Source organism: Temnothorax nylanderi, unplaced genomic scaffold (genome assembly GCF_030848795.1).
Source record: "Temnothorax nylanderi isolate EJ_2023f unplaced genomic scaffold, tnyl_v1.0 TNYL_tig0218_pilon, whole genome shotgun sequence".
NCBI lineage: Eukaryota > Metazoa > Arthropoda > Insecta > Hymenoptera > Formicidae > Temnothorax > Temnothorax nylanderi.
In genome coordinates, this window is record NW_027249280.1 from 275,524 (window position 1) to 301,013 (window position 25,490).

The 25,490-nt window shown below is 38.6% G+C and overlaps 1 protein-coding gene and 1 long non-coding RNA gene across 12 annotated transcripts in view; one reads left to right on the forward strand and one right to left on the reverse strand.

Annotated features, from left to right (window-relative positions):
* LOC139779301 (uncharacterized) overlaps positions 1–25,189 on the forward strand; it is a 100,178-nt gene extending 74,989 nt beyond the window's left edge. For 5 of the 10 annotated variants that reach the window (XM_071717624.1, XM_071717618.1, XM_071717619.1 and 2 more), the window contains 10 exons: positions 8,938–9,026; positions 15,664–15,892; positions 19,854–20,011; positions 20,094–20,486; positions 20,575–20,781; positions 20,862–21,221; positions 21,306–21,460; positions 22,124–22,288; positions 23,013–23,179; positions 24,999–25,189. In XM_071717624.1, coding sequence (XP_071573725.1) covers positions 8,938–9,026; positions 15,664–15,892; positions 19,854–20,011; positions 20,094–20,486; positions 20,575–20,781; positions 20,862–21,221; positions 21,306–21,460; positions 22,124–22,288; positions 23,013–23,179; positions 24,999–25,165 — 2,090 coding nt within the window. In that variant the 3' untranslated portion in view covers positions 25,166–25,189. The remainder of the gene's footprint in view (positions 1–8,937; positions 9,027–15,663; positions 15,893–19,853; positions 20,012–20,093; positions 20,487–20,574; positions 20,782–20,861; positions 21,222–21,305; positions 21,461–22,123; positions 22,289–23,012; positions 23,180–24,998) is intronic. The other 5 variants (XM_071717627.1, XM_071717628.1, XM_071717625.1 and 2 more) reach the window with 4 other exon arrangements.
* On the reverse strand, positions 17,025–18,723 carry LOC139779302 (uncharacterized). 2 transcript variants are annotated; one of them, XR_011719853.1, is made up of 3 exons: positions 18,294–18,723; positions 17,626–17,760; positions 17,025–17,533 (listed from the first exon to the last, which is right to left on the reverse strand). It is a non-coding gene; the product is annotated as an uncharacterized lncRNA (long non-coding RNA). The 2 variants fall into 2 exon arrangements; XR_011719854.1 differs by lacking the exon at positions 18,294–18,723 and adding an exon at positions 18,036–18,276.
* Positions 25,190–25,490: the final 301 nt, after the last annotated feature.

The window sequence follows — 25,490 nt, forward strand, 5'->3', positions numbered from 1 at the left end:
TATAGTGATCGATCTGATCCGCTGCGTCGCGCACTATCGAAGATCATTTAACATGCGATGTCCGTCGATGTCGCGCGCGGATTCACCGCGCACTCGATCATCCGCGGAATATCCGCGACTCGCGGAAGTTCCGGATGATGACGTCGCCGGGACGATGGGCGGGCGAATTGGAGAGGCTGGCTGACCATGATGACGGCGCGATCTATACTGAACGAAGGTCTCGGGGACCCGGGTTGTTTCGACGAATCAGCCGCGCGCAGCCTTACACGGGCCGAGTTACATTGACTTACTTTCTCAAAGTGGCACAAGTGCCACGTGTGATCGATCGCCCTATCTCGCGCATACTTCGAATCGACGCGATACCAGCGTTAACCAATACCAGCGTAGCCAGAAGCGTAATGAAGACTAATTGACGCGCGGGATTAAGGATAAAGTGGTGTGGTATAATTAATGGAGCAGCGTTTCGATAAACGGAACGCAGGTCCGGCCGCGAGAGATCGATAGGATTGCGAACAAGCAATCGTATACATTGTCTTAATCGACATTGATTCTTAATGAGGAATGGACAGTTCAGGCGGAAGATATAATTTAGATGCACGTTTTGTGTGACTGAACGAAACTTAAGGTAAATGCCTGGACACGTACCTGACGTGTCTGAAAATTTTTATCATTTTAGCCCTTAAATAAATTATAACGGGAATTAAAATCAAAGACTCGAAGATAAAAATATTTTTCTTGTAATATATTTTTATCTTTGATTTTAGTTCGCGTTATACTTATTTAAAAACTAAAATGATAAAGGTGTCCAAACATAGGTCTTAAGTGTCTCGGCATTGATACTTTTACCTTACTTTAATCTTATAGGCGAGCCTAGTGATTGTTTGTTGTAGCAGATATCTCTCTATCGTATTCGCCAAGTGACTTTAGACAGTTATCGTATAAGAAAGCGATAATTTATCATTAGATAAATGATTGGATTATGCAGATTAGAACATAATTATTATCGTGTTGCCTATAATTTATTTTTAACTGTTGAAATTATTTATTTATTGAAATTATTAATTTACTTTCATCGCTTATCAAAATAAGCGCGCGCGTATTTACGAGTTTCACTGCTTTTACGTTATATTTACACGCCTATTGCGCAATAAATGAACTTGAATGCAGAAACTCAAATCGCTATTGGCGTCGCTGCGCCGCGCACCGCGTCGTACCGCGCTCCATTTCGCGAATGCGAAATTGCCACGAGAATTTAGATTCTGTCTCGACAGCTTCGCGCGCAGTTTATTAAATCCGCTTCGCGAGCAACCCAGATAGCAGCGCCGAGCATTTGACTCATTTGCCGCGGTGCATATGCACGCGGGTGTGGCTCTAATGGGAGCGGAGGGTTCACCAAGGGACAATTGTTTCCAACTATCGTTAGAAATTTATCTCATTATGCCCGCGCCAGCCGTCTGTGGAATTGCACGTCTGAGAAATAATCCGGTCGCCAATCTAGCCGTCCGCGCGCTTCAAGTTATAGTCGTTGCTCGCTACGTGCTATTAATCAAACAAATTCTGGGGAGTAATTTTTTTTATAAAATAAATTTTTTACTATTAAAATAAATGTTATTTATTTATTGGAACTAAATTAAACCAATTGCATAACAATTCGAATAAATCTGTCGAGAATTTCGTGTTACATTGGTCATTTAATTTTTGTTAACGTTTTAATGTTATTATTAAATACGAACAGTTGGCTGTATTTATTTTATTTTATTTTTTGGGACAATTATATTTTTCGCGATAAAAATCGTAAAAAAAATCGGGAGAGAGAGAGAGAGAGAGCAGCGATATATTCCAAGCGCGATGCATTCGTCGATTGCATTGACGTTTTTATCGGGGTTCCCTCGTCGTCGCATCTATGCATACATGCGACTGTTTACATTGTAACGACACTAGTTGCGCACAGGCTGTGCAAACGTTCATTCCCGATTATGCCATGCATGCACGAATATCAAGCGAGGGTTTAAAAGTTTCTCGGAAAGCGGCAGGGCCGCATGCGTGACGGCCAAGAAAATAAACCGGCGGAAACTTATTCGCATTAACACAAGCATCTGCCGTGATTTATAAATCCTAAACGTTATGTACATACATATAACCTTAGCCTTAGCCTTAGACTTAGCCCCGGCGCGTTTAAATATTCGTTACTGCGTTCTCCGTCTCTTCCAACGCAGAACCTGTTTTGGGTGAAAAATGCGCACATACTTATCTAAGATCCGATTGCTTCTGGTAGTTTTGAGACGCTGCACGCTTCGAAAACAATGCCGCCGGAGATGGCTATAATCGATACCATCCAATGACACGTTTCTATTTTGATACAATAATAGAATAAAAAATGTGATACTATATAATTTCGTTTTTATCAACAGCAAAAATGGCACAAGTAGTTCAAGCTTGACATATCCACATATTTTAAAACTATATGTATTTATATTACACATATAGATAAATATACGTATAAAATTAAAAATCTATATATATACATTATAATTATATAATTATATATATTAAAACAATATATATTTATTTAAATAACATGTATAATTAATTATTATTAATATATTATAATATATGTATATATAATATATATAATAATGTTTGTGTAATAATAACAATAATTATATATGTATATGTATATGTGATATAAAGTAGCCTTTATGATATTTTAACTCGCGTAAAATTACTATTAATGTGGGTATTATTAATTTGAATATGAAGTCACGTTTGAGAGTAGTGTGAAATTACATTTGTCTCTTATTCATATATTCATAGTGTTGTCATAGCTTAATATATAATTTATTCATACTGCATGCCGCGACTGGCAAACGTATCGAACATCTCTGTCGCTTGAGACCAGTTATCTGAAGGATCCCTCGGGACACGAAAATCGTTACGGCCGTTATGTAATGATACCAGAAGCATATTGCGATGATTTGATCGACTAACAAAACTAGAATCGTTGGCTTTATATCACTTCATACTAGTAGTTTACATATTAGAGATGTGCAAATTAAGGATTTTTGATGTCGAATCTAATTTCATTTCCTTTTTCGAATTTCAGTCGAATTAAATCGGTAAAAATTCATTAGAATCGAAGCGAATCGAATGCAATCGAATCGAATCGTTAAAATATAATTTTCAATTAGCAATATAATTGTTCAGATTTAGATTGAATTTTAACATGTAGATAATAAAAGAATATTTTGTGGAAAAATAATATTGATTATATAATGCAAATTCTTTTTAAAGCACTAACATATTTAAATATTAAATATAAAACTAATAAAATATATTTTATTTAATGTCGTAACTGAACAATTAGACGAAAAATCATAGATAAATTATTAAAATACTCTAATGTAGTATCCAATAACATCCAATTACACACATAGAAATTAAGATAAAATAATATATAGTTTATTTTATTATCAATACTTATAGCCTACTATTTTTCTACATATATGTAAACTTTTACTTACAATTTGATAGGGTCACAGGGCATGTCAAAAATTAGAAATAAACTTTTTGACTACTTTATTGTTAGTCGCTCTGTGAGCGGTTGTAATACTGAATGCACTCTCCGAATACCCCTATTAACACGACCGTATTGCTTTGCTTATTAGCGAGAAATATGATTTTATAAAATTGACAATTGTATAATATGATTCGTGTTCGAACCACCTAGATTTGAAATTTTCGAATAGTTCAGATTCGAATCGATTCGTATTCGAATAGTTCGCACATTTCTACTACATATCTGATCTTCAAAAATTATTTATCATTTACACAATTTATTATCAACGTTAATAAACGGTGCAAAATAATAATTACTCGTAATTGTGAATCGCGACTCGCGAGAATTCCGCGAAACCGATCTCATCCGATCCCATCCGACGTTCCATGAAAATCCGGAGATTAATCTCGCAATGAATTACCGCGCGATTTATCGGGCGCGGATAAGGAAAACGACAGTCAAATAGTCCCGCCAAGAGTGACGTCGATCGGATCCCATCATGGCGATCGGTGGACGGTCAGTAGCGCGGAGTCGGTCGTCGTTGTGTACGTAAATCCCGAGGTGTCCGTCGTCCGCGTCGATCGGCGCGCGATGTCGGTGTCGGGCTGGAACTCGGATTCGCGTCGCGAATCGCGATCGTTCCTCTCCATCGCCGATCGGTGACACCCGCGGAGGTCGTCCGCGGGTGCGCGGCGCGCGCTAATCATTCACGTGATCGTGAACACCTTCTCGCGCAGTTTCAGCCGCGCGCGGATGACGTTTGCCTCGCGACCGCGACGTCGCGTCGGAAAATCGTACCGGGAGTCACGGTGAGCCGACCGGAGCCGACGCCAGGACTTGTCTGCCGTCTCCGTTATCGCGTTTACGCGATAAAGTGTCGTCGCCGCGGGCCGAGCGCCGATTCTCGCGCGCAGTACGTCTCTGCCGCGGAACGCTGTCGGTTTCGCGTAACTTCGCGACCACAGATTTTTCCGCGAACGGCTCGATAACGATTCGACCTCCGCGCCAAGTTATTTTACGTGCTTCGTATTTAAAGCGGAATTGTTACAAATCACGAAGTTGTCGCACTTTTACACTGTAATTATACATGTATATGTTTTTATGTATTATATTTGTGAGAAATATATATTAAAAAATATGCATGATCTTTATATATATATATATATATATATATACACACACATATTTTTTAAATATATGTATATAAAGAATATATGTCTTTTAATATATATGATGTAATCATACATCATTATATATGTATACATGAAAGAAAGTAATCATTAGGCAAGAGGAAAACGTTTTATCTACACTCAAAGTGTGAGGGATCAAAATTTCTCGACAAATCCGAGCCGTAAATTGAATGTCAAGATTTCGTCGGCGATTCCGAGTGGGCCAATTGCTTTATCGCGCATGTTTGGCCTGTCACGCGAGAAAGTTTTGGCGTAAGCCGGTTTCGCCCCGCGGAGCGAGCACTTTTTACGTATCGCCACTTGCCAGTGACAAGGTCGACCGCGCCGCCGGTGCCGCGACGGGAGAAAGTGTCCCGGCGAAGAGCTGCGTGCGTTTCCGTCCGCGTGAAGAAATTGAGCCACTCAGCGCAACGTTGATAGCTCGAACCCGCAAGAAACCTTGTCTCGGAAGGAATAAGATTAATCTTCGATAATTTTCTGTGATATATGCTAATTGACGAGATATTTCTGGGGCGTTTTGAGCGGTCTGGTATTTAAAATCCTTAGTCTTGAAAGATAAAAGTAAGTAAACGTGTAAGTTAAAGGTATATGTCGTGCCATTTATTAACCCTTTCACTGTTCCGTATCGTATGTGATACAAAGTTTTATTTCTGGGACTCTGGTGCATTATATAGGTACATACGACGCACTGAGAGAGAGAACTTACATTTCGTATATCTCTTTTATAAAACTTTTATATAACAGCATTTAGGCCAGCGTACATTTCCAGGGTTTTTTCGAGAAAGATTAGCATTACAAAACTACAATATTTATTTCAACATAAAGTTTGTTTTGAGAACCTCCGAGTTTAACCGATAAAAAAAAACGGCTGGGCAGTGAAAGGGTTTGCGGAAAGTGACGGAGGAGGCTACGGCTGTGCACTATTGCTTCATTCATATGTAGATTTCAATTCAGAGAGCTTTTGTATCGGTTTATTTTTGTATTTTCTTTTCTTTTGTGAGTTGAGCTATCTACTTAGCGCTGAGCGAGCGTCCCGTTTGAGTGTAGATAAAATTAACGGAGAAGCCGAAGAAGTCAATACCTATTGTATCTCCCTGAATCATTCGTTAATGTAAAACTTTGCTGAAACTCCGCCGAACTTGTAACTAGTGTCCACTATTTATCTTACAACGCCACTATTTATCTTATTTTTAACGTAGCTTTTTATTTATCTATTATCGGAACAGCTCAAATACTTTTTATCTTTATATCCAATCTTGAAGCTTATTGTTAGATTGATTTTTTCGTTGATAATATGTTGATATAATATTGATATAAATATATATAATCGTTGATATATTTATACCGTGATAACGTTAGTGGCGAGTTTATCTAGCTAATGCATTACGTAAAAAGCTCCGATTACAATAGCGGAGAAAAAAACCGATTCACACCCGTGCGCGCTCTCCATTTATCTAATTATACTTCGCGCTGACTCCGTCAGCTCGACACCTATCAATTACGGAAAGTGCAGCAGTGTACATTATTCCACCGTTGTGATCAGTCGATGCGAAATATATTAAACGCGCTCGCGTAGACAGCGAGGAGTGTCCGCTTTCTGGCGATTTCGAAAAGAAAAGAGCGTCGGGAAACGCGACCATGCTCCGACTTGGAAGTGTCGACGGCGGCGATGGAATTTGACGTGCCGGTCATGATGGACTCGCAGTGGGAATACGCCGATTACGAGGCGAGCAACATTCACATCTACGAGAAGGAATTTCACGACTATGTCGTGTACTACGTGGCGCAAGGGGACTCGCAGCTCTTCTCAGACAGCTCGCAGCGCGCCTCAAGTACAGGTAGTACTCGGACAATGTGGCGATAAACGTGGCGAAAAATGCGTTTAAATCAGTACGAGATATCGTCCGTGCGTTACGCGTTTCTCTGCCTTGTCCGCGCGAAGTAAGAGCTTCGTCGATTTCGGCAAACATCGCCTGATGTGTTTTTGAAAGCAGCCCTTCGACAATGTTTGCTTTAATCTCTTTCAACTTTTGAAATGCGCGAATCGTTTCATTTTCACTTCGTTAGCAAGTCCGAGAGAAATTGTTTACTTGGTGAATCACTCGCTGCTACTGGATGAATCATTCGTACACTACAAATTTTTTCATCGTCAAATTCATATTAGAAATAGATATATATTATATTTTTACTTCTATATTTATAGAAAATTATTTTCGTTACATTCACTGATCTCAATACGTCGAAAATGAAGACATAATTGAAAATTACTAAAAAAAAGATACAATAGCGTGTATTTGTCGAAGATTGATTTGATGGACTTAAATAGGGTCAAGTTAAACAATGCTTTTAGATTGGCAGCTTTTTCTTCAATTTAAAAAAATAAGAGTATGTCGTAGACTGAGGAGTGGAAACTTTAGGAGAGACTGGGAGAGACTCATTCAAGAGAAGCCGTTTCGGGGATCGATCGCTTCAATAAATATTAATTAATTTCACACGTGCACCAGCTGCGACGTGTGCGAGACGCGATGAAGTATGCAAATTTGGTAGAAGTGTCAAGTCCACGCGTCGCGCGCCATCGTATACCGGCTAAAATAACAGTTTCCGCAGTCATCCCGAGCTTATTGCGCAATGGCGTGAATTGAATGCCAGTTAAAATTGAGCAAAGTGTCTGAATCATTTATCGAAGGCCACGGAGAAGAAAAACAAACCTTTCAGATTGCTCGTCGCGCGATTCTTCGTTATTCCTGTCACGTTTGCTCATGGAGTACAATAGAGAAAATCTATTAGCCCCTCGGGGGGGGGGGGGGGGGGGGGGAGCTGGCCGTTGTGGAAAATAATAGGAAACGCAGTCGTTCAATTATGATATGTATGAGTAATCTGACACTGGCGCTTTTAATAGCTCCGGTAATTATATCAATCATACGTATATATACGCATTCGTAAAATAACCAAAACAACCCGGATTTACTTTTCGAAATAATATCACTCATTGTCAGTCTAATGCTCAAGGCTTTCTGTATTTTATTTTCACAAAGACAATTACTCATTATAATAATAAATAAAATGTGTTACCGTAGACTTATCGCTAATAGTATTGATTTTACATGGTTGTATTAGCATTACATTTAGAAAGTATTGATTATTTATAATTCAATTAAGAGAAATCGCGTTGTTGTTACAATAAACACATTTAATACAATAAATATACTTTTTTTTATTCTGCCTAATCAAGAGAAAATATTTCAGTTTCTTTGTGAGATAGATTCTAAAAGCAATGTCACGACGACGTTGCGCCTCGTCGCCTCTCGGTCGCCTCTCGGTCGTCCATATCGTCTGAAGTGAGATTCTCGCGAGATGCTCCCTCCGTTCGCGACCGAACGAATGTTTAAATTGACAGTGATTAACCGCGTTTGTCTCGCAGCGCAAGCAGGTTCAACCCCCGGAATGACTTTTGCGTGAGCCGTCACGTGTTTGCTGCTTCGTTTATCACCGAGTCACGCTCGCCACGGTGCAGCTGGCTGCACACTGGCGAGGCGAGTGAGTAATGCAGTCGGGTAGGCGGACTGCAGAAATTAAATTTAACCGTTACTTATCTCCGCGAATGTTCAACACCTCATCGCGAATACTTTTTTCCCCTCCTCAAGAACGTAGATCGATGTCGACAATCGACTTTGTCTCACGGAGACTCGAAGATTCGACATTGTCCTTATCGAAACAAATATTTAGGACAACGGCATATATTTCTTTCTACAAGATGGTATGCAACTTGCCGGAGCCAATTTGCTTCTATATTACAACATTCTGTTGCTATCTACATTCTACGGTTTTTTTTTTTTTTTTTAAATAAATGTTGTATATAAAATGTTAACAATACATAATCTCTATCGAGCGATTTATCTAAAAATTCTGAATTAATGGGGGAAAAAATAGGATAAATGTGAGTGCAATATCTCTTCAGAACTTGGAAGTAGACGCGAGTAATCTGAATTCCGACTTCTCGCCAAGTCATTTTTACAAATAAAAGTAAATATAATCGTAAGATACTTATGCGATACAGAGATGTCTGCGCAGTAATCTTAGACAACTCGAGATAAAATGTGCACGTTACATCAGAGATGTTTTATTTATCAACGCACTGTGTTCAAGAAAGTAACGCGACTGCAAACCTGTTTCTCTTTTTCTTCTGCACAGATTCCGATAACGAGAGTAAAGATGGCTCCTCGACACAGGAGAAGAAGCACGGCCGTGTCTCGCAGCCCATCAACACCATTGCCTACACGGTAAGTGCGTCTGTATGCATAGTAAACGTCCTAATTGAGCGCATATTAAGCTCTGGTATACTCGGCGATGCACTTGCACGAGTAGTCCAATGGGGCAATCGAGTGCCGGGACAAGACGATTAGGTGCCAAGGAGAGCGAATGTAACCTTTGCTCGAATGCATAAATATCCGTTATCCTTCCCGGTCGTGTAGCGTAACATAACTGTTTCTTCTCGCTGTCGCTTCAAAGAGAGACACTTGAGGATTTGGAACGATTTTGAGATTTTGGTTACAAAGATTTATTAATATAAAATGAGGATTTATAAAAGAGAAGCGATTAAATATCTGCGACGAGGTTAAGACGAATCGAGCTTGAGGGAAGATTGTGGAATAGAGGAATAGGAAATGTTGCGTAGCAGAAGATAAATTTTTGAGAAGGACGCGCGATTTCCCCGTTACATAAGCTAAAATTCTCTAGTACGGTACTTTTTCAAGCCGTTATGTGACTACGAAGGTAATCATGTGATTTCCTCAGAGTTTTACATTTTTTTACAATAAAATAAGTTAGGATAAATCTACATACGTTATTCTGCCTGAAGAACACACTTTTTCATACTAAACTGACTTAAATATAAAATCAACAGGTCTCGCGTGCATAATTCCAAGTAAAAAAGTGTTCGTCGAAGAATTGAATTAAAGAATTGAGAATTCGAAAGAATTTACAGAGGTACAGGAATCGTAACGGCGGAATAAGGGTTAACCGCGGTTATTACTGGCGCTTCGGTTATCAGCCGCGGTTATCAGCGCGCGCGCGCGCGCGTATCTCCCGGCGCGAGACACTTCAGCGTGAATTCCAATTACTTCGTTGAGTGAGCCCAGCGCTCTCGCGGACTCTCGTTAGCGAAATAGTTTCTCCCCGGTGGGTCGTGTTCGCGGGGAAAGGACGCCGCGAGTTCGCAAAGACCGCGGACATTCGATCCCGGAACTTCGGAGACGCGGGACGGTACTCGTGCGCGCATCGCTAGGATTCTAGAGCAGCGCGTATGCAAAGATCGCGGTCTCGGGACCGGCACGCGTCCACCATGTCCAGGTCCGCCGGGACACCTCGCGTCGAATAATCGGAATTCTGATCTGCGAACCTTTTCGTTTCGCATTGAGATGCTTAATTCTTTGGTTATCCCTCGCGCGAAGAAATTTCAAAAGACATTTAACTTTTATTTCAAACAGCCTTGTTCATTATCTTGTTCTTTACTTCTCCAAATTTATGGTGATTAATAACAGATCAAAATAAAAATATATGCGACATAAAATCTCATGATACATAAATAAAACGTAACTCATACAGAGAAGAAGTTTAGTAGTTTCCTTTCGTATCTCTGTATTTTCTTTCGTTCGTCTTTTCTTTTTTCGTTCGCGATAACCGACGATCGTGTTATCGCACTTTATGTTATCCGCCATAACTATCATAAAGTCGATCGCGATCGTCAATTTCGCGCACCGCTCTCGAGAGAAATTTCTCAATCGTGCAGCGCTCTAGGAAGAATGGCATCTTTCTCTCTCTCTCTTTCTCTCTCTCTCTCTCTCTCTCTCTCTCTCTCTCTCTCTCTCTCTCTCTTCCTTCCTTCCTTCCTTCCTTCTAACCCTAACTTGTTCCTAATGCGATGCTTGTGAAAGGCTCGCTCCAGGGAGCGGAAGACCGCGCGAGATTTATCCGACGAGGAAATAGAGTTGTTGCACAAGCTGCATTTCCTGATTCCCTCCGGAGCAAATAGAGCAAAGCGGAAATCCGCGAGAGTTCCAGACTTGATGCCATCATGGTGCATTTCATTATGTTCTCTTTCAAAAGTTAACTTTAATAAAAGTTTTAGCGAAATTGTCCTTTTCTGGACGAAAGATATTTATTAATTATTTAGATGTCGGGATTGAGTTAAAGAATTATTATTAGCATTTCAACTAAACTTTGTACAAAGCGTCTAAATAACCAAGTAAATAAGCACAATTCTACGAATGTATTCGTTATCTTTAATTGACTTTCTGTTGATTCGATATCACGTAATTCTTTAAGCACAATTAATTGTGTCATATTGATGAAACGAATTATAATATTGCACGTATTAATAAAAAATGTAAAATAAAAAAAAGGATTTAATATTAAACGACTTCTTAGGAATTGATTCAAGATAATTATAGGAATTCATGATTACCATAGTTATATGTGCAATATTAATCATGCATTTTCTCATGCTAATTGTTAATTGTTAATTGTTAAAACAACTTTTAAAAAAAAATAAAAGAGAAATGCAAGCTAAGTACACGCAAAAAACTGTAGTATAGCTAAATAGTACACAGTAAAAAATTTTGTGTTAATGGAAGTCCACTCTCAATTTTGTGTTAAAATAACTCATTCATCGTGTTATTTTTTACATTTTTTACTAAAAAAATGTCTATATCGACATTTTTTTAGTAAAAAATGTAAAAAATAACACGATGAATGAGTTATTTTAACACAAAATTGAGAGTGGACTTCCATTGACACAAAATTTTTTACTGTGTATAGCTAAATAATATAGTTAAATAACATAAAAATGTTGTAAGATCCTTTTGCTATGCAAAAATAGATTTAAAAATAGATAATAATTTTAAACAAAAACTATTAACATGAGAAATACATTACAATCTTATTGTTTAAATCTGTTTTTCCTAGATTTAGAAAAAAGGATTTAATATCAATTTCTAAATGGCTCGTTAGCTTTGAATTGATCCAAGATAGTTAGGAACAAATTATTTCCACGATTATACGCGCAACATCAATGATGCATTTTCACAATCCACGTAATGTTAATCCGCTGATGGGTCGTCGTCCTCCGATAGATGCTGGCATTATCCCGTTTAACGGCAGTGAAATCACTATGGCCGTAGCGTAATCCCTGTGTCCTGATAATTACGGTGGCTGCAATTCCTGCTCTATTAGAGCCCAGCTTATGTCGCCCGTTTCGGCTTCCTTGCACCCCGTTGATCGATTAATGTCTGTAATCTGACAATTTCTCTTATCTTCCTCGTGCTGGCGATCTCATTGATGCTCGCTATACAGTCGCGTGCAATAAAGAACAACAATTTTCAAGTTCACGCTTATCATTTTATCGGTTTTCAGACGAAGATATCTGAGACGTGTTTGCCTTTGTATTAATGTTATTGTAACTTCCAGTTGCATACTTCGAGTTAATACCGAGACATTAATGCAAGGAATTATTTGGAAAGAAATTGTTTCACCCGGTGTTACTAAATTACTAATTGTAAGGAAAAGTATGACAAACCTCTCTTGCAAACATAGTGTTCTTTTCTTAATTGTTTTGTGTCTATTATTGTAATAAAGAGAAGTTTTAAAATGATTTTGACACTTTTATTGATATTATTATTTGAATCAAATTTTATTTAAAATATTCTAAAAATTTCATGTTATTACTAACTTAAACTGTTAAATTATAGGTAAGGTTTAATAAGCTTCATCTTAATAATTGTGCTACATATTTTCGTTTTAGCAACGTTTCGCGCTCCCGTTTAACTTATCGAAGTATTTAAGCAAATTTTCTTAGTTAAAAGTTATATAATAATTTTTAACTAAAATTCCTAAATTAAAATTATCCTACAACTCAACATTTTTAGAACTATCAGAATGATTTTTGTGAAGTTATAGCATTCGATTTTCAAAATTTCGATATAATTGACAGAATTTTGGCTCTTCCTCAAAAAGTTCCAGATATCGCATTAGAATTTCTATCCAAACGTATTAAAAGTAAAATCGATTTGGATTTGAAACAAGAGAGTCACAGTCAACTTTTGCTAGCCATTGACAAAAATAAATCAAACGTTTCACAATTGCGAAATCTTGATTTCGATGGCAAGCTTCAACTTGGAAAATTAATTACATTTGTTTTAAAGATTATCTTTTTATCGTATTTCACGAATGCGAGAGTACAGAGATGAAATGATATACTTACTGCCAAAAACAGATGGAACGCATATCAATCTTTTGACGTTGTGCGAAAGATCGGAGAGTTGGAGAGAGAGAGAGGAACACAAAAATAAAGAACCTATCTCTCTAGCGCGGGAGATCTTTTGTGATGTGGCAACATCTCGTTCAATGAAAACGAAGATGAAGATTATAAAGCCGCAGCTAAAAGACGCGGAAATTGAAACAATGGCCATCGCACTGCTCTTTTCGCGGTTTCAGAAAATATCCTTTCTCCGTCCCGCCCTCCCGCCATCGTTCCTTTTTCTTTGCTTTTCTTGCCAGCTTCATCACCGCGATTCTCGCTTTTTGGCCCGTTTTAATCGATCTCTCTTTTCCTCCTCTGTCGCTGTTGCCCACGCGTCTAATCTCTGTCAGAGGAATAGCCGTTCTTTTTCTCGTTGAACCGCACCAGTAATGGGACGCGAATAAGAGGAGGGAAGGAGGGGTCTTGAGCTGCTTTCTAATCACTTGTCTAATCTCGATCGCCCTATATTTACCCGAGATGAAGGATGTTGAAAACTAATATTGAAAGAGTATTCTTGACACGTAAATAAAAAGAAATAATTATTTCTTTTTATTTACGTGTCAAGAATAAATGAAGAGATTTTGAATATTCTGATGGATATTCCGATATGAACTTTTAATCAATAACTTTTAAGTCATAAGTAACTGAAGATAAAAATTATAAGAGCAAATGATAAATTTTTGTTTTAAAGAATTTCAGACAAACTTATGTTAATATAAGTAAAGTTGTTTTAGTTAAAGAGACTGAATATGGTAAAAATATAATATAACGAGATATTGGAATTAAGAAGTTAATTCAAAAATTTCAAAATCACTTCTGAGAAGTAATAAAAATCATGCACTTAAAAAAAACTGCACAGTATACATAATACGTATTTAAAAAATGTGGACTTGTGGAATGCTTTGAAAGTAAATGACTTAATTGTTCGAGCGACGAAGGGCTTTAAAGCTCCAAGGAACTTTACCGAAAAAATGATAATATATAGCGCAGCAAGATTTCTGTATCATATATAGCACCTGATGAAATTACGAGAGCGCCGAGGTGGAACGCGCAATTGAAGAGAGGGTTGAAGTGTCGCGGAATAATTAACGAATTTCCCGGTGGGACATAAATCGCGTTTTAAGCGTCGGAAACCCTATTTACCGCCGATGTGGAAAATGGTCGGACCTACCGACGGCGACGGTGGTATTAGCGTCCGCGCGCGTGAAGACGAGCTTTTTAATTGAATTATGTCGACTCTTTCCCGCGGGGGAGACGCGCGCGCGAGCGCGCTTTTGTTCAAGGAGAGGAGCGACCGCGCGACAAATGGCCCGGCCGTGCGACACCGAAGCGACACATCGTTGCGGCGCAAGTCGTTGCGCGCGGGCACGAATTTGCATAAGAGACAAGTCGCACTCGCGCCTCGGCGCGAGGCTCCTTGGAAAAAAGGGTTCCAAGAATTCAATTTTCTATCGTCCGATACCTATTCGCAAGCGCGCCGCGCGCCGTTTCTGCCGGCTTATGTAAATGGCCTAATGGCCCCGTGCCGCGGGCGCTCGTGTGCGGAAAAATGCGTACCGGAGAAAGCTCTCAGATGCGCGAAACGGAGTAACGGAGATTTTATCGGAGATGCGATCCTCCCGGCGCGGCGCGGCGCGGCGCGTCTCGTCGAGTCGAGTCGATTCGTATGCACTTATGTTAGACGCGCCCCGCAAATACGGATTCGATTTACAAAAGCGAATAAGAAGAAATTTAGATCGATCGCTGACACACGTTATTCCTGACGCTTCGGAACATTCTGTTTTTATAATCTGAGAACGGACGCCTCATTTTTTTGTGCATAAACGGTCACCCGAGGCTAGTATTGCACCCCAATTAAAAATCATTGTTACTCTGGGAAAAATATAACCCACTTTGGGGCCCACGATTTTAGATAATCAAATTATTTGGATATCGTAACCCTAATTAACATTTTGGTTAGTGCCCCTTAAGTGAAAATTAGTTTTGCGTAACTGAATATCGACAGAACTAATTGAGAGAATTGACTAGTATAACTTAAAAATCTTTGAAATAGATAGAATAGCTAATTACGATTTTTAGTTACGCGTAATCGTGGGCCCCGAAGTGGGTTATTTCCGTCTTTATTTTTCCCAGAGTATTAATTACATATTGCATATTTTTGTTTGTTTGTTTTATAATTTATCAGTATTTGAGGACAATATGTGTATATAGATTTACTTAACATTTTCTGAGAAAATTAAGGAGAAACTGAAAGAATTTTAAAAACGAAAGTGCACATAAAAATTACTGTGTGATGTGAGCTTTATTTTTTCGCCGCTGGGGTGTTTAAATAACCTCAAACGTCCGTTCTCGGATTAAAAGCGCCTCATCTTTTCGCTGACGGCGAGAAATCAATTTTAAGTCATTTCGCACACTCGCTCTGACCGACTCGTTTTAATTATCCCAATTAAAATGCTTCATGAAGGACGGCGAAGATAATGACGTTCTCTCCCGTCTATTTGTGTGAAACGCGCAAAACAAGGAGCGTTGAAACGTTGCGAAGAAAGTGATTCTCTTTGAGGGATTATGTACCCTCGTAAATTGAGACGCCTATAATGACACGTTTGCCTTCGTAATTACAGGTGGGTGACAGAGACACGCTTACGTCGGTGGCGGCGCGATTCGATACGACGCCGTCCGAGCTGAGCAAATTGAACAGGCTCGGAAGTACTTTCATTTATTCCGGTCAGCAGTTATGGGTGCCGACGAAAGGAGAAGGACGCCCGGGAGGCGCATCGGGCACGGATGCGCCCAGCCCTGACCCTTGCCACGATCACGAGTCCCAGGATGACCTACCACCCGAAGAAAAAGGTAATCTTCATCGTTCCATTTAATCCTCTTGGATGCTGACTTGGGTTATCGTACAATGTTTGCTAAAACCGATATCCTCCAGTTCATATTCAACAAAGAGTTACGCTCTTGCGAGTCTTTTTATTCTTAATTCCTTTTATTTTGCGAGCAGTGTAACAGTATGCTACTTAAAATTTTATAATGACGGATATAAAATTCCGATAAGAAGGTTTTTTAATCGAAACGTCAGCCGCTCTTCTCCCATCTCTCTTCGCATCATAATTCTCTCAAGCAAAGTAATCAATGTTATTGTTTAGTGAACGAAAGCGGAAAAGGGAATTTGTTTACGTATTATTACGCGTATGATAGATATTGTTACAGATAGTCCTTAGGAATAATAATCTTTCGAGGAATAGATAATTAAAATTTTATTAAAGATAATCCGGTCTTGTCACGCTTATCGCTAATTCCAGCGTCGAATGACTTATGATGTAAAAGAAAGAAAATATTTTCGACGTTTGAAATCTATTTTTATTAGAAACTTTCTAATAAAGGGATGTTCGATTTTTATAATAAATATCGATTCCTGAATCGATTTTGGATAACTAAATCTGGGAATAACTAAAATTGATTCACTAAAGAAACCGGATCAAAAGATCGATTTCCCAAAAATCGATTTAAAGATATAATGCGCAATTTAAAAAATATAAATATATACATACTTTTTACATATAATATATAGAATAACCCATCTTATAATTAGTCTTTCTTTATGATTATTTTTAAAAAATTATTATTAATAAATGTATTTTTAATATCAAAGTTGCATTGCTTCAAATAAAAGGATTAACTTCATTCTAGATAACGTCATTTTCAAGATTTAAAGATTATCTCAGTTTTTAACAAGACATTTTTTAAATAAAAACATCTTGTTTTACACATAAATCAATTCTTCTTGTCATTTTGCATTTAAAAGTATTAAGATAAATCAAAAGAATTTGACAAAATATTTCATATTTTATCAGAATGTATAAAAAAAGATAAGATAATAAAGTGTAAAAATTAAATGTACATACTACATATAAAGAAATATTAAAATAAAAGTGAAATATCTTATAAAGGATTCACTTTTTTACCTTAATACTTTCACAGATTGCAAGAACACTAAAAATAAGAAGAATTGATTTATATAAAAAGATGTTTTTATTTTACAAAACGGATATTTTATTTAAATCTGAAAAAATTCAACCTAAAATCTAAAGATATTTTTATTAACGAATCTTAAATCAATTCTCTATTAAAATAATCGATTTGTATCAAAATTGAATTTTAAAAAATCTTTTTTTTTTTAAGATTGATTTAAATAAATCGATTCAGAACCGAATATCCTTAGAGAGTCAGACATAATCCGTCGCGACAGGCGGCCATCGCGCTCCTTTTTTTTCCTTACGACGACGTAACGAGGCCGTGCAATTAAAACGGTGATTTCGATCCTTATTCCCGTCGGATTCGTCGCCCGGAGGTCCTGTATCCTGTCTCGTATTATGCTAATACACGAGACAGATTTGATACACGCGTAGCGGCGTGGCTATGAATAATTCAGCAGGATTCAGCCACGGCTGGGCGTCGTGCGTGATATGCGCTAGATTGGCTCTCACCTGACTAAACACACAGAGGAAAGAATTGGGGATATCGGATATTATATTATTATCTGCGTACAAAGTCGACCGTTCGAATGAATATTAATACGTTACCACATCGCGTTACCCCGTAATACCCGTGCCCGAGAAATCGATACGGAGCGCTATTGTGACTAACGCGATTGCCTTCTCGTGTTTTATTTGCCTGTCGCCCGTGGCAAACCGTGAAATCCCCGCGTTTCACCTGTCCTGTCGATTATAGGTAAAAGTAAGTGGTCCACTCATTACTACATGTTCGAGCGAGCTAATTAGAATAATTTTGGGCTCGAAAATATTCGTCGCTTATATATCGTTGTTAGAACACCGCATTAGCATACTTTTAAGTTGTCAAGCTTTTCTCGGAACTGAATTTCGGACGCAAATCATTTTTGTTAGAGAAATCTAATTCGAAAAATTGTGTAATATTAAATTGATAGAAAAAAATTAATTTGAAAAATTATGTAATACGTTAAACAGTTACTTACGTAAAGAATAACGTAAGAAATAATAGATTATTTGAATACACAAGCTTTACAATATATATAAATTTAAAAAAGTAGATATGTGCACAATTTTCCTTTCCTCGGAAAGAAGAAACGAAATATTTTGTATTGTTTCTGTCTCTCCATAATATGTGCATATTGACGCTAACACGCGTTCACGTGAGACAGTCCAATTTCTGACGAAATACGTAGCTGCTTATTTATTCGCGACAGTTCAATTAATATCCGCATTGTACGCACTTGCGAAGGGAAATTGTTTCTAGACTTAGCGCCAAGCGCCATAGAGAATAACTCGTGTCCCGACGTTACACAATTTCGTGATTCACTGCTCGGCTGTTTGTCTGTTTAGCGGAACAATAGCCAGGTTCGAATTGTTACGTATGTACATTCGTTCGAAGTTTATTTATGTCTTCTTCTTCTTCGGGAAACGCTTTGTCACCGCCGTTATCGGCGCCGCCGCCGCCGCCGCCGCCGCCGCCGCCGCTGCGTCGCACTGGTTGCACTGCAACGCGGACGTCGCGGACACGTGATCGCGACACTCGCGCGACACGTGTGCGCGGCGTCGTCACGTTTTGCGGTGCCGAGTGCCGAACTCCGTAAAGCGAGGTCGAGGGGAAGAGGAGGAGGAAGATGATGGCCGATCGTGGACCCGCATCTCCCGCGATCTGCGACTCGAAACTCGAAGCGAAGGGTCGACGCGGCGCACACCGTGAAAAGCGCAGTCGCATCAGGAAGGTGGCTCGACGCCGCGTATGTCGTGTGCGACGTAGATTGTAGATTGTACATACGTACGAAAGCTATCGCGGCGGTGCCTCGACATCTTCCTGCCTTCTCCCCCGAGATCGATAAATCGGCGAGGAAGAATTTTAACGAGCGACGGACTCCGAAAACGGCTGTTCTGAAAAGTCCTGTACCGCACTCAATACTTTTTTTAAATTTTAATTTGCACCTTTAGTTCGTTTTTCTTCTCTTTTCTTTTATCTCAAGATTCTCAAGTTATCGGATTGTACGAAATGAACGTGTGGAGGTGGAGGCGCGGTATCCTCGGATCGATCGCATGCGAAAAGGTTAAAAGACAGTTATTTTAAAGTATAAAGCGGGCCGATTTTAGCTCTTCGATTTTGTTCCGCGGACCGCGATGCTCCGTTTCGCCGCGAGCGAGTGTCCGCGATATTCGCAACGTCCAGGTAGAATGTGAAATGTGAATTCTGGAGCGTACGCGCGGGTCACCCCGGTCACCCGGTACGTCGCGCGCATCAGCTGTCAGCTGATCGACCACGGTGCACGCTGCACGATGGTCGGTGTGCGAAGCCGCGTAAACACGGTTCTAATCTATATGCCAGCGCTAATAATGCCTGCGCTACAATCGTGACGTTGTGGCAAATGAGATGGACGGTGTAATTGCCGATTTCGTCGGAATTGTATACGCGTGACTCGTTATTCACGTTATTGCGACGAATAACGAGTCACGTCGCAACATTCTGCATGCGAGGTTAGATCGACATGGGCAGTTGGGATTTAAACAAGTGTCATGACTTGTCTCTCTCTTTAGATAACGAACTGTTTTAAACACCGGCAGGATTCTCAATCGAAAACGTTATTATCGGCTCCTTGATCCAAGTTAGGCTACTTGCTATCGTAACTCTTTTGTGAATGACGTAATTAAGAAATTCTTGTAGACAGTTTGATAAACCAGCATCACCTTTTTAATTTTAGTAAAAACATGTATTTTTTGGGGGTATTTTAAAGCATGTGTTTCTCTGCTTCGCACTTATTCTCGCAATTCGTTTGGTTTTGCAGAACTTCTGGATAATTTGAGACCAGTGTCACCAAAGCCAGGCCATATGGAACGCATAAAAACACCTCTTGGAACCTCTGGCGCGGCTGCAGATGATGACGAACAACCATTCAGAGAAAGATTCCTGAAAATTAATGTCAGGCACATCACAGATGGCCAGGTAATTGTCTCTAGTACTTTTGAACATCTGTAAATTCCATGCAAAAGTTTCAACATTTTCTGAGATTTGAATATTCTTCTAGGGTGTAGTCGGCGGGGTGCTGTTGGTCACGCCAAACGCAGTCATGTTTGATCCAAACGTGTCTGATCCTCTTGTCATCGAGCACGGTGCTGAATCTTACGGGGTGATCGCTCCGATGGAGTTTGTAGTCAATGCTGCGATTTATTATGACATCGCGCATATGAGGGTCTCCCATACCGAATCCGGACATTTGGACAAAAAGCCTGAGATTTATTACATGAAGAAACCCCAAATAGATAATCGTAATAAATGTCAGTCTCCGGGAAAGGACGAGAATTTTCCTGAATTAGCAGCCGACGATAGCGAAAGTGTGTGTAGCTGCGCTGAAAGAGACGGCGACGCTTTTCCAAAGGCCTTTGACCGAGAGCTCGTCACTCCTACCAATCTCCAGAGTGTATGTATTCTTTTGTTGCCAATATCGACATTTATTATATAAAACAAAATGTTAAAATTGTAGTTTAACGAATATATTGTTGTTATAGGAGGAGAATTCAACCTCGACCAAAGATAAAGAGAAAGAGAAAGACAGTGAGAAAGACAATGAGAAAGAATGTTGCACTGGCGGCCAAGGTAATAGAACTTTAGAGGAACGCAGACGTTCCATGCTTGACCATCATTGGGCAGTTCCTAGCAAAGATCGTACATTTTCTGTTGATGACGAACAGCAAGATTCGTTAAATTCTGATAAGGTGATCATATTTCTGTCTTGATAGCAATTATATAATAAATTAAAATTACATATTTATGTATATATAAACAATTATTGCAGCAGGCGGAACCACCAGCTAAATCAAATGCCATTCCCGAAGACGAAGAAGGATCTCTAGTCAAATTGTCGTGCCATGACTCTGGTATCGATATCCGCGATCCTAATCCACCTATCCCAGTAGTACAGCCTATACCATCGAAAAAAGTTTATTCTGATGCAGATATTGTCTTATCTTCGGATTGGGTTCCTCCGATAACAATAGCACCAACGAATGTTACGAGCACGTTGGAAGCCACTTCTGCTATTAATGGCAGGAAAAAAGCCAGCTCGGTGTCCTTTAGCCTAGAGAGTAATGCAGAAGAACCCGAGAAGGATGAAGAGCATAAGGAGGATGATAAACAGGAAACTCGAAAGAACAAGGTATTAAATTTAACATTCGCATCACAATAACGCGATATTATACTCTTTTTAGATATATTTTATGTATTTGTTTTGACATTTTAGATGCTAAAACGTCTGTCATATCCATTATCCTGGATGGAAGGTTTAACTGGAGAGAAGGATGATGATAGCAGCAAATCTCTCTCTGACAAGATATCGAGCCTCCCGAACAGCGCGGATTCCCATCATTCCTCTGTTTTCAGCAAAGTCTTCTCGAGGTGAACAAATTTATGTCATATTGTATTGATAATTAACGATAAACGATCTAGCGTGTTTGAATTATTTTAAATATATGACATTTTTACAACCGCTTTTATTTCTTCACACTCTTCTATTCTGCTAAGAATGAGTAACATTCTTGCAAAGATGCATATTCACAGAAGAAAAGAAAAACTAATAATTTTATCGCTTTTATTTTAACTTGCTTTTTGCGAACTTTTATATTTAGTAAATACATACAAATGAGGTTATTTGTAAGCAGTTATTCTCCTGGTGTAACTTATGCGTTCATTGTATCTATAAGAAATTCTATCTATCCTTTTTTGATAGATAAAGTCAATTTTATCTTTATGAAATAAAACAGGTATAGCCTCATTTGTTATAACGTAGCATATATTAGCTACTTGCATAGGAAGAGCTTCTGGCATATGAAAAGCATTACGGAATACAAAACTCGTGAAAGAAATATATAAATATGAAGGTATATAGACAGTTTAGTCATCTAAAAGACTGATAATTATTGCGCGATCGATTGTGACGAAACTCCTAGACGTTTACGTTGCGCCTATGTTGCATACAATACGAATTTAGATATTCATTAACGCTTTACTATTCATTTCTAATATAACTAACAAAGACTATGTAATGGTGGTGGATAAAAGCTCGCCGATCAACCTGGTGAGTGACTTTAGCTCGGGCCTGTTTGCTAAAACACCCAGCGAAGAGAGTGGCGGGGGCGGTAGAGCGGGCGGAACTCCTCCGCTTACCGCCTCCTCTCTCTCCCAGGACTCCAGCAATTTCTCACCTGGTCCAGGAGGTCTTATCGGGTGAGTCTGGACCCGACCGTAACCTTGCATTGTTGTATTTCCACCTTTTTCCTAGTCTCCTCTATTTTTTACCTGATCTGTTTTCTACTTCTCATCTGATCAACCTCCGTCGTTTCGGAAACGTACTGTTCCAGTAGAATCCTCCTCAATGTTCTGATTACGAAAGAAACATTATATCAATTAAATCTTATAAATATAAATATTAAAAAAGTAAAATTGTACATGCACTATGTAGCGATTATCAAAATATTCCGAGGATTCTACTATTTAAATGTTTCTTCCTTCCATACACTTTTCCATTGTTTCGCTATTATTTTTTAATTTCGAAGACATTCTGGGATTGAGGGCTCCTGCTTTCAGGTAAATCATATTATTTGCCGAACAACTTAGGCAACAGACACTACCGGTACTACTTTTCAGATCGCTTACAGCTAACTCGTAATCAATTTTACACAGTGTTTAGTATCCTCAAGCAGTCACATGATTCATTATTCGTCATTTATACTGGATACACCTTGATTGTTAATTCCTATTATTATTGTTATGGATGTTGTACATATCGCTTCTGAATTATGATGATGTGCAAATTCGATATTGTTACAACTTAGTTAGATATGACAGCTAACATGTACTTGTCGTTCAGAAGCGTTTGGAATGTTGTCTAATAAGAAATTCTGTCTCCCTGTCTTTTTTATAATTAAATTTTTTATGAATTTTCTTTCAGACGCTCTTCCGTGGGTACTTTTATTAGACAGCAACCTTTAACATCTTCTGGCAGCAGCAGCGTCGATAGCAGTCGAGGTAGCAAAACTTCTGCGACGGCACCGCGACTAGATTACCGCAGTATGGTCTCAGTCGACGATATGCCGGAATTGTTTGTGAGTTTCGACAGTAAGTATCACGACCGCATAGAGACGTATCCATAAAATATTTCATGTCCTATCGGAATGGATAGATACTCTGATAATCATGAAGGCATACTCCAACAGACTTCCCTTTTACACAAAACACACCTGTCTCTGTTATTTTTCATATAATATTTAATATTGGCATCGATATGGATAGAAAAGAATTGATTAGTAACGATAAGGGGATGGCAAACGGGATTAATATATCACGCACTGCACTTGCCCGAGAACGCATAGATAGCTTTTTAAACCGTGTTGTTTTGTCAGTTTATTGTCCTTGTCTCAGAATTTCGAGCGCCTTTGGCTATAAATTACTATTAATTTGTGTGAAAATAATTCTTTTCCTAAATTTGTTTCCTAAATTTCGTTAATATTGTCTTAAACCGCCAGGCAAACTTGGGATTGGTAACCAAATGCGCTTACCTTGGTGTACATTAAGGTAGTCTATCATTGTTTTAGATCGTATATTTGCTTGTCATTATCAGTTCCATACGTCATTCCATTAAGTAAACGTTAAATATTACCTTTCTTCGATGTACAAAATATTTATCGAGTATTTTGGGAGAAAGTAACATAAATTATACGGGTCTTGTTTGATGTAAATTAACTTTCTTATCGATCTTAGCTTATATTCTGATAAATACGTATTTTTCCAAATTGTATTTTAATAAAAAGATTTAACTGAACAAGCACTTTTCATAACATATTTCTTTACAAACAAAATATACAGATATATCTTCAGAATCTTGAAACCCTTTGTGCCACACATTGCATGTGACGGACGCGTCTTATTTCAATTTAAATGATCTTTTAATTGTCACTTTAAAGCATATTTAGCATAGAATTTCAGATTTTTCGTATTAATATTTTCTATGATAATCGAATAAGTCTTTTGAGGCAAACTATACTACTTCTGTGAAATGTGCGATATGTTCGATTGTTATAGATTTTGGTAGTAACTGTTGTACATTTCTGCATTGTTCAATCACATCTTTCTGTCTGTCTTTCTCTCCAGTAATATTTTATCTATTTCAGATTAGCACAACGGGTTTCATCATTTTAGATAGCAACAGGTTCATACTAATACAGTAATGTCATTTGTTTCTGTTGCCCCTCTAGTCCAAGCACCTAATTTTCCCGAACTCGAAGGCCTGGGTAGGTTCATACAGTATTAGCTTGCTCTTCTCCTTGTGACGCGAATTCCCAATTCTTCAGTTGCCTCTTTCGTACGTCTGTTTCGAACGTAACATGTTTTTTGTCTCTTACTGATTTTATTTACTGTCATGCATTAAACATGATTTGTGCAACTTACGGGCGACCATACACACTGTATCACTGTAATGGTTATTTCCATTTTCGTCACCATTTTTTGCTGCACATATATTTTGTCAAATTCTTCTACAATATCTGTGCAATATGTATCATTCATCTATCACGTTTCTACCCCACGTTGCTATCGTTATTCCTTTTACATATATAATTCTTACTCTGACACTCTCTACTCACTTTTTTGTGGTAATGTGCTTGCCTCGTTTTCCAATTTTATTCGTGTTTTCAACCTATCGGTGTATTTACGTGTGGTTTTTAGCAGTTCTTAAAGAACCTCAGGAAAGAATCTTATACATATACAAAAATATACGAGCTTTTTATCGCAAAAAGATTTCTTTATTATGACGAAATCATGAATCATATTGCCTGGATTCGCGAGTTCTATATCGAAAAGATAAATCTGTTGAATATAAAACACTCTTATTACTGAAGCATCTAAATTATATCGATAAATATTTTCCCACATTACGCAGAACTGATCCCACGACCTGCTCGTTCCTGTGAGGACCCACCGTTATACCTGAGACTACGAACAGGAAGACCCAAGGACAAGAAGATACCACGATCGACGCCAATTATGAGCTACGGCAAGAAGAAGCTGCGTCCCGAATACTGGTTCAGCGTACCACGCAACAGGTAAGTTGTTTCTCACATTGCTATCTCTCGCAACGTCTCGTCGCGTCCCTTGAGATATTGCAATGGAGTACATAAAATAGGAATATAATCGAGTTTGAAACTCCGTTTTCACAGTTAAATCCAAGTTATAAACCAGTATACGACCTTGGCGATCTTACAATTAGATGATATATGTAGAAACTCAAAACTATGCAACATAATGTTTGGACCGTATTTTTGATATTATAAATTTTCCACGCTCTTTGTTTTGCGTTCCGCAGTTTATTCCTAGTATGTTTAAATACGAAAACCGGAATTTTTCGGGATTCGTGCATTCCTAAAATTTTATT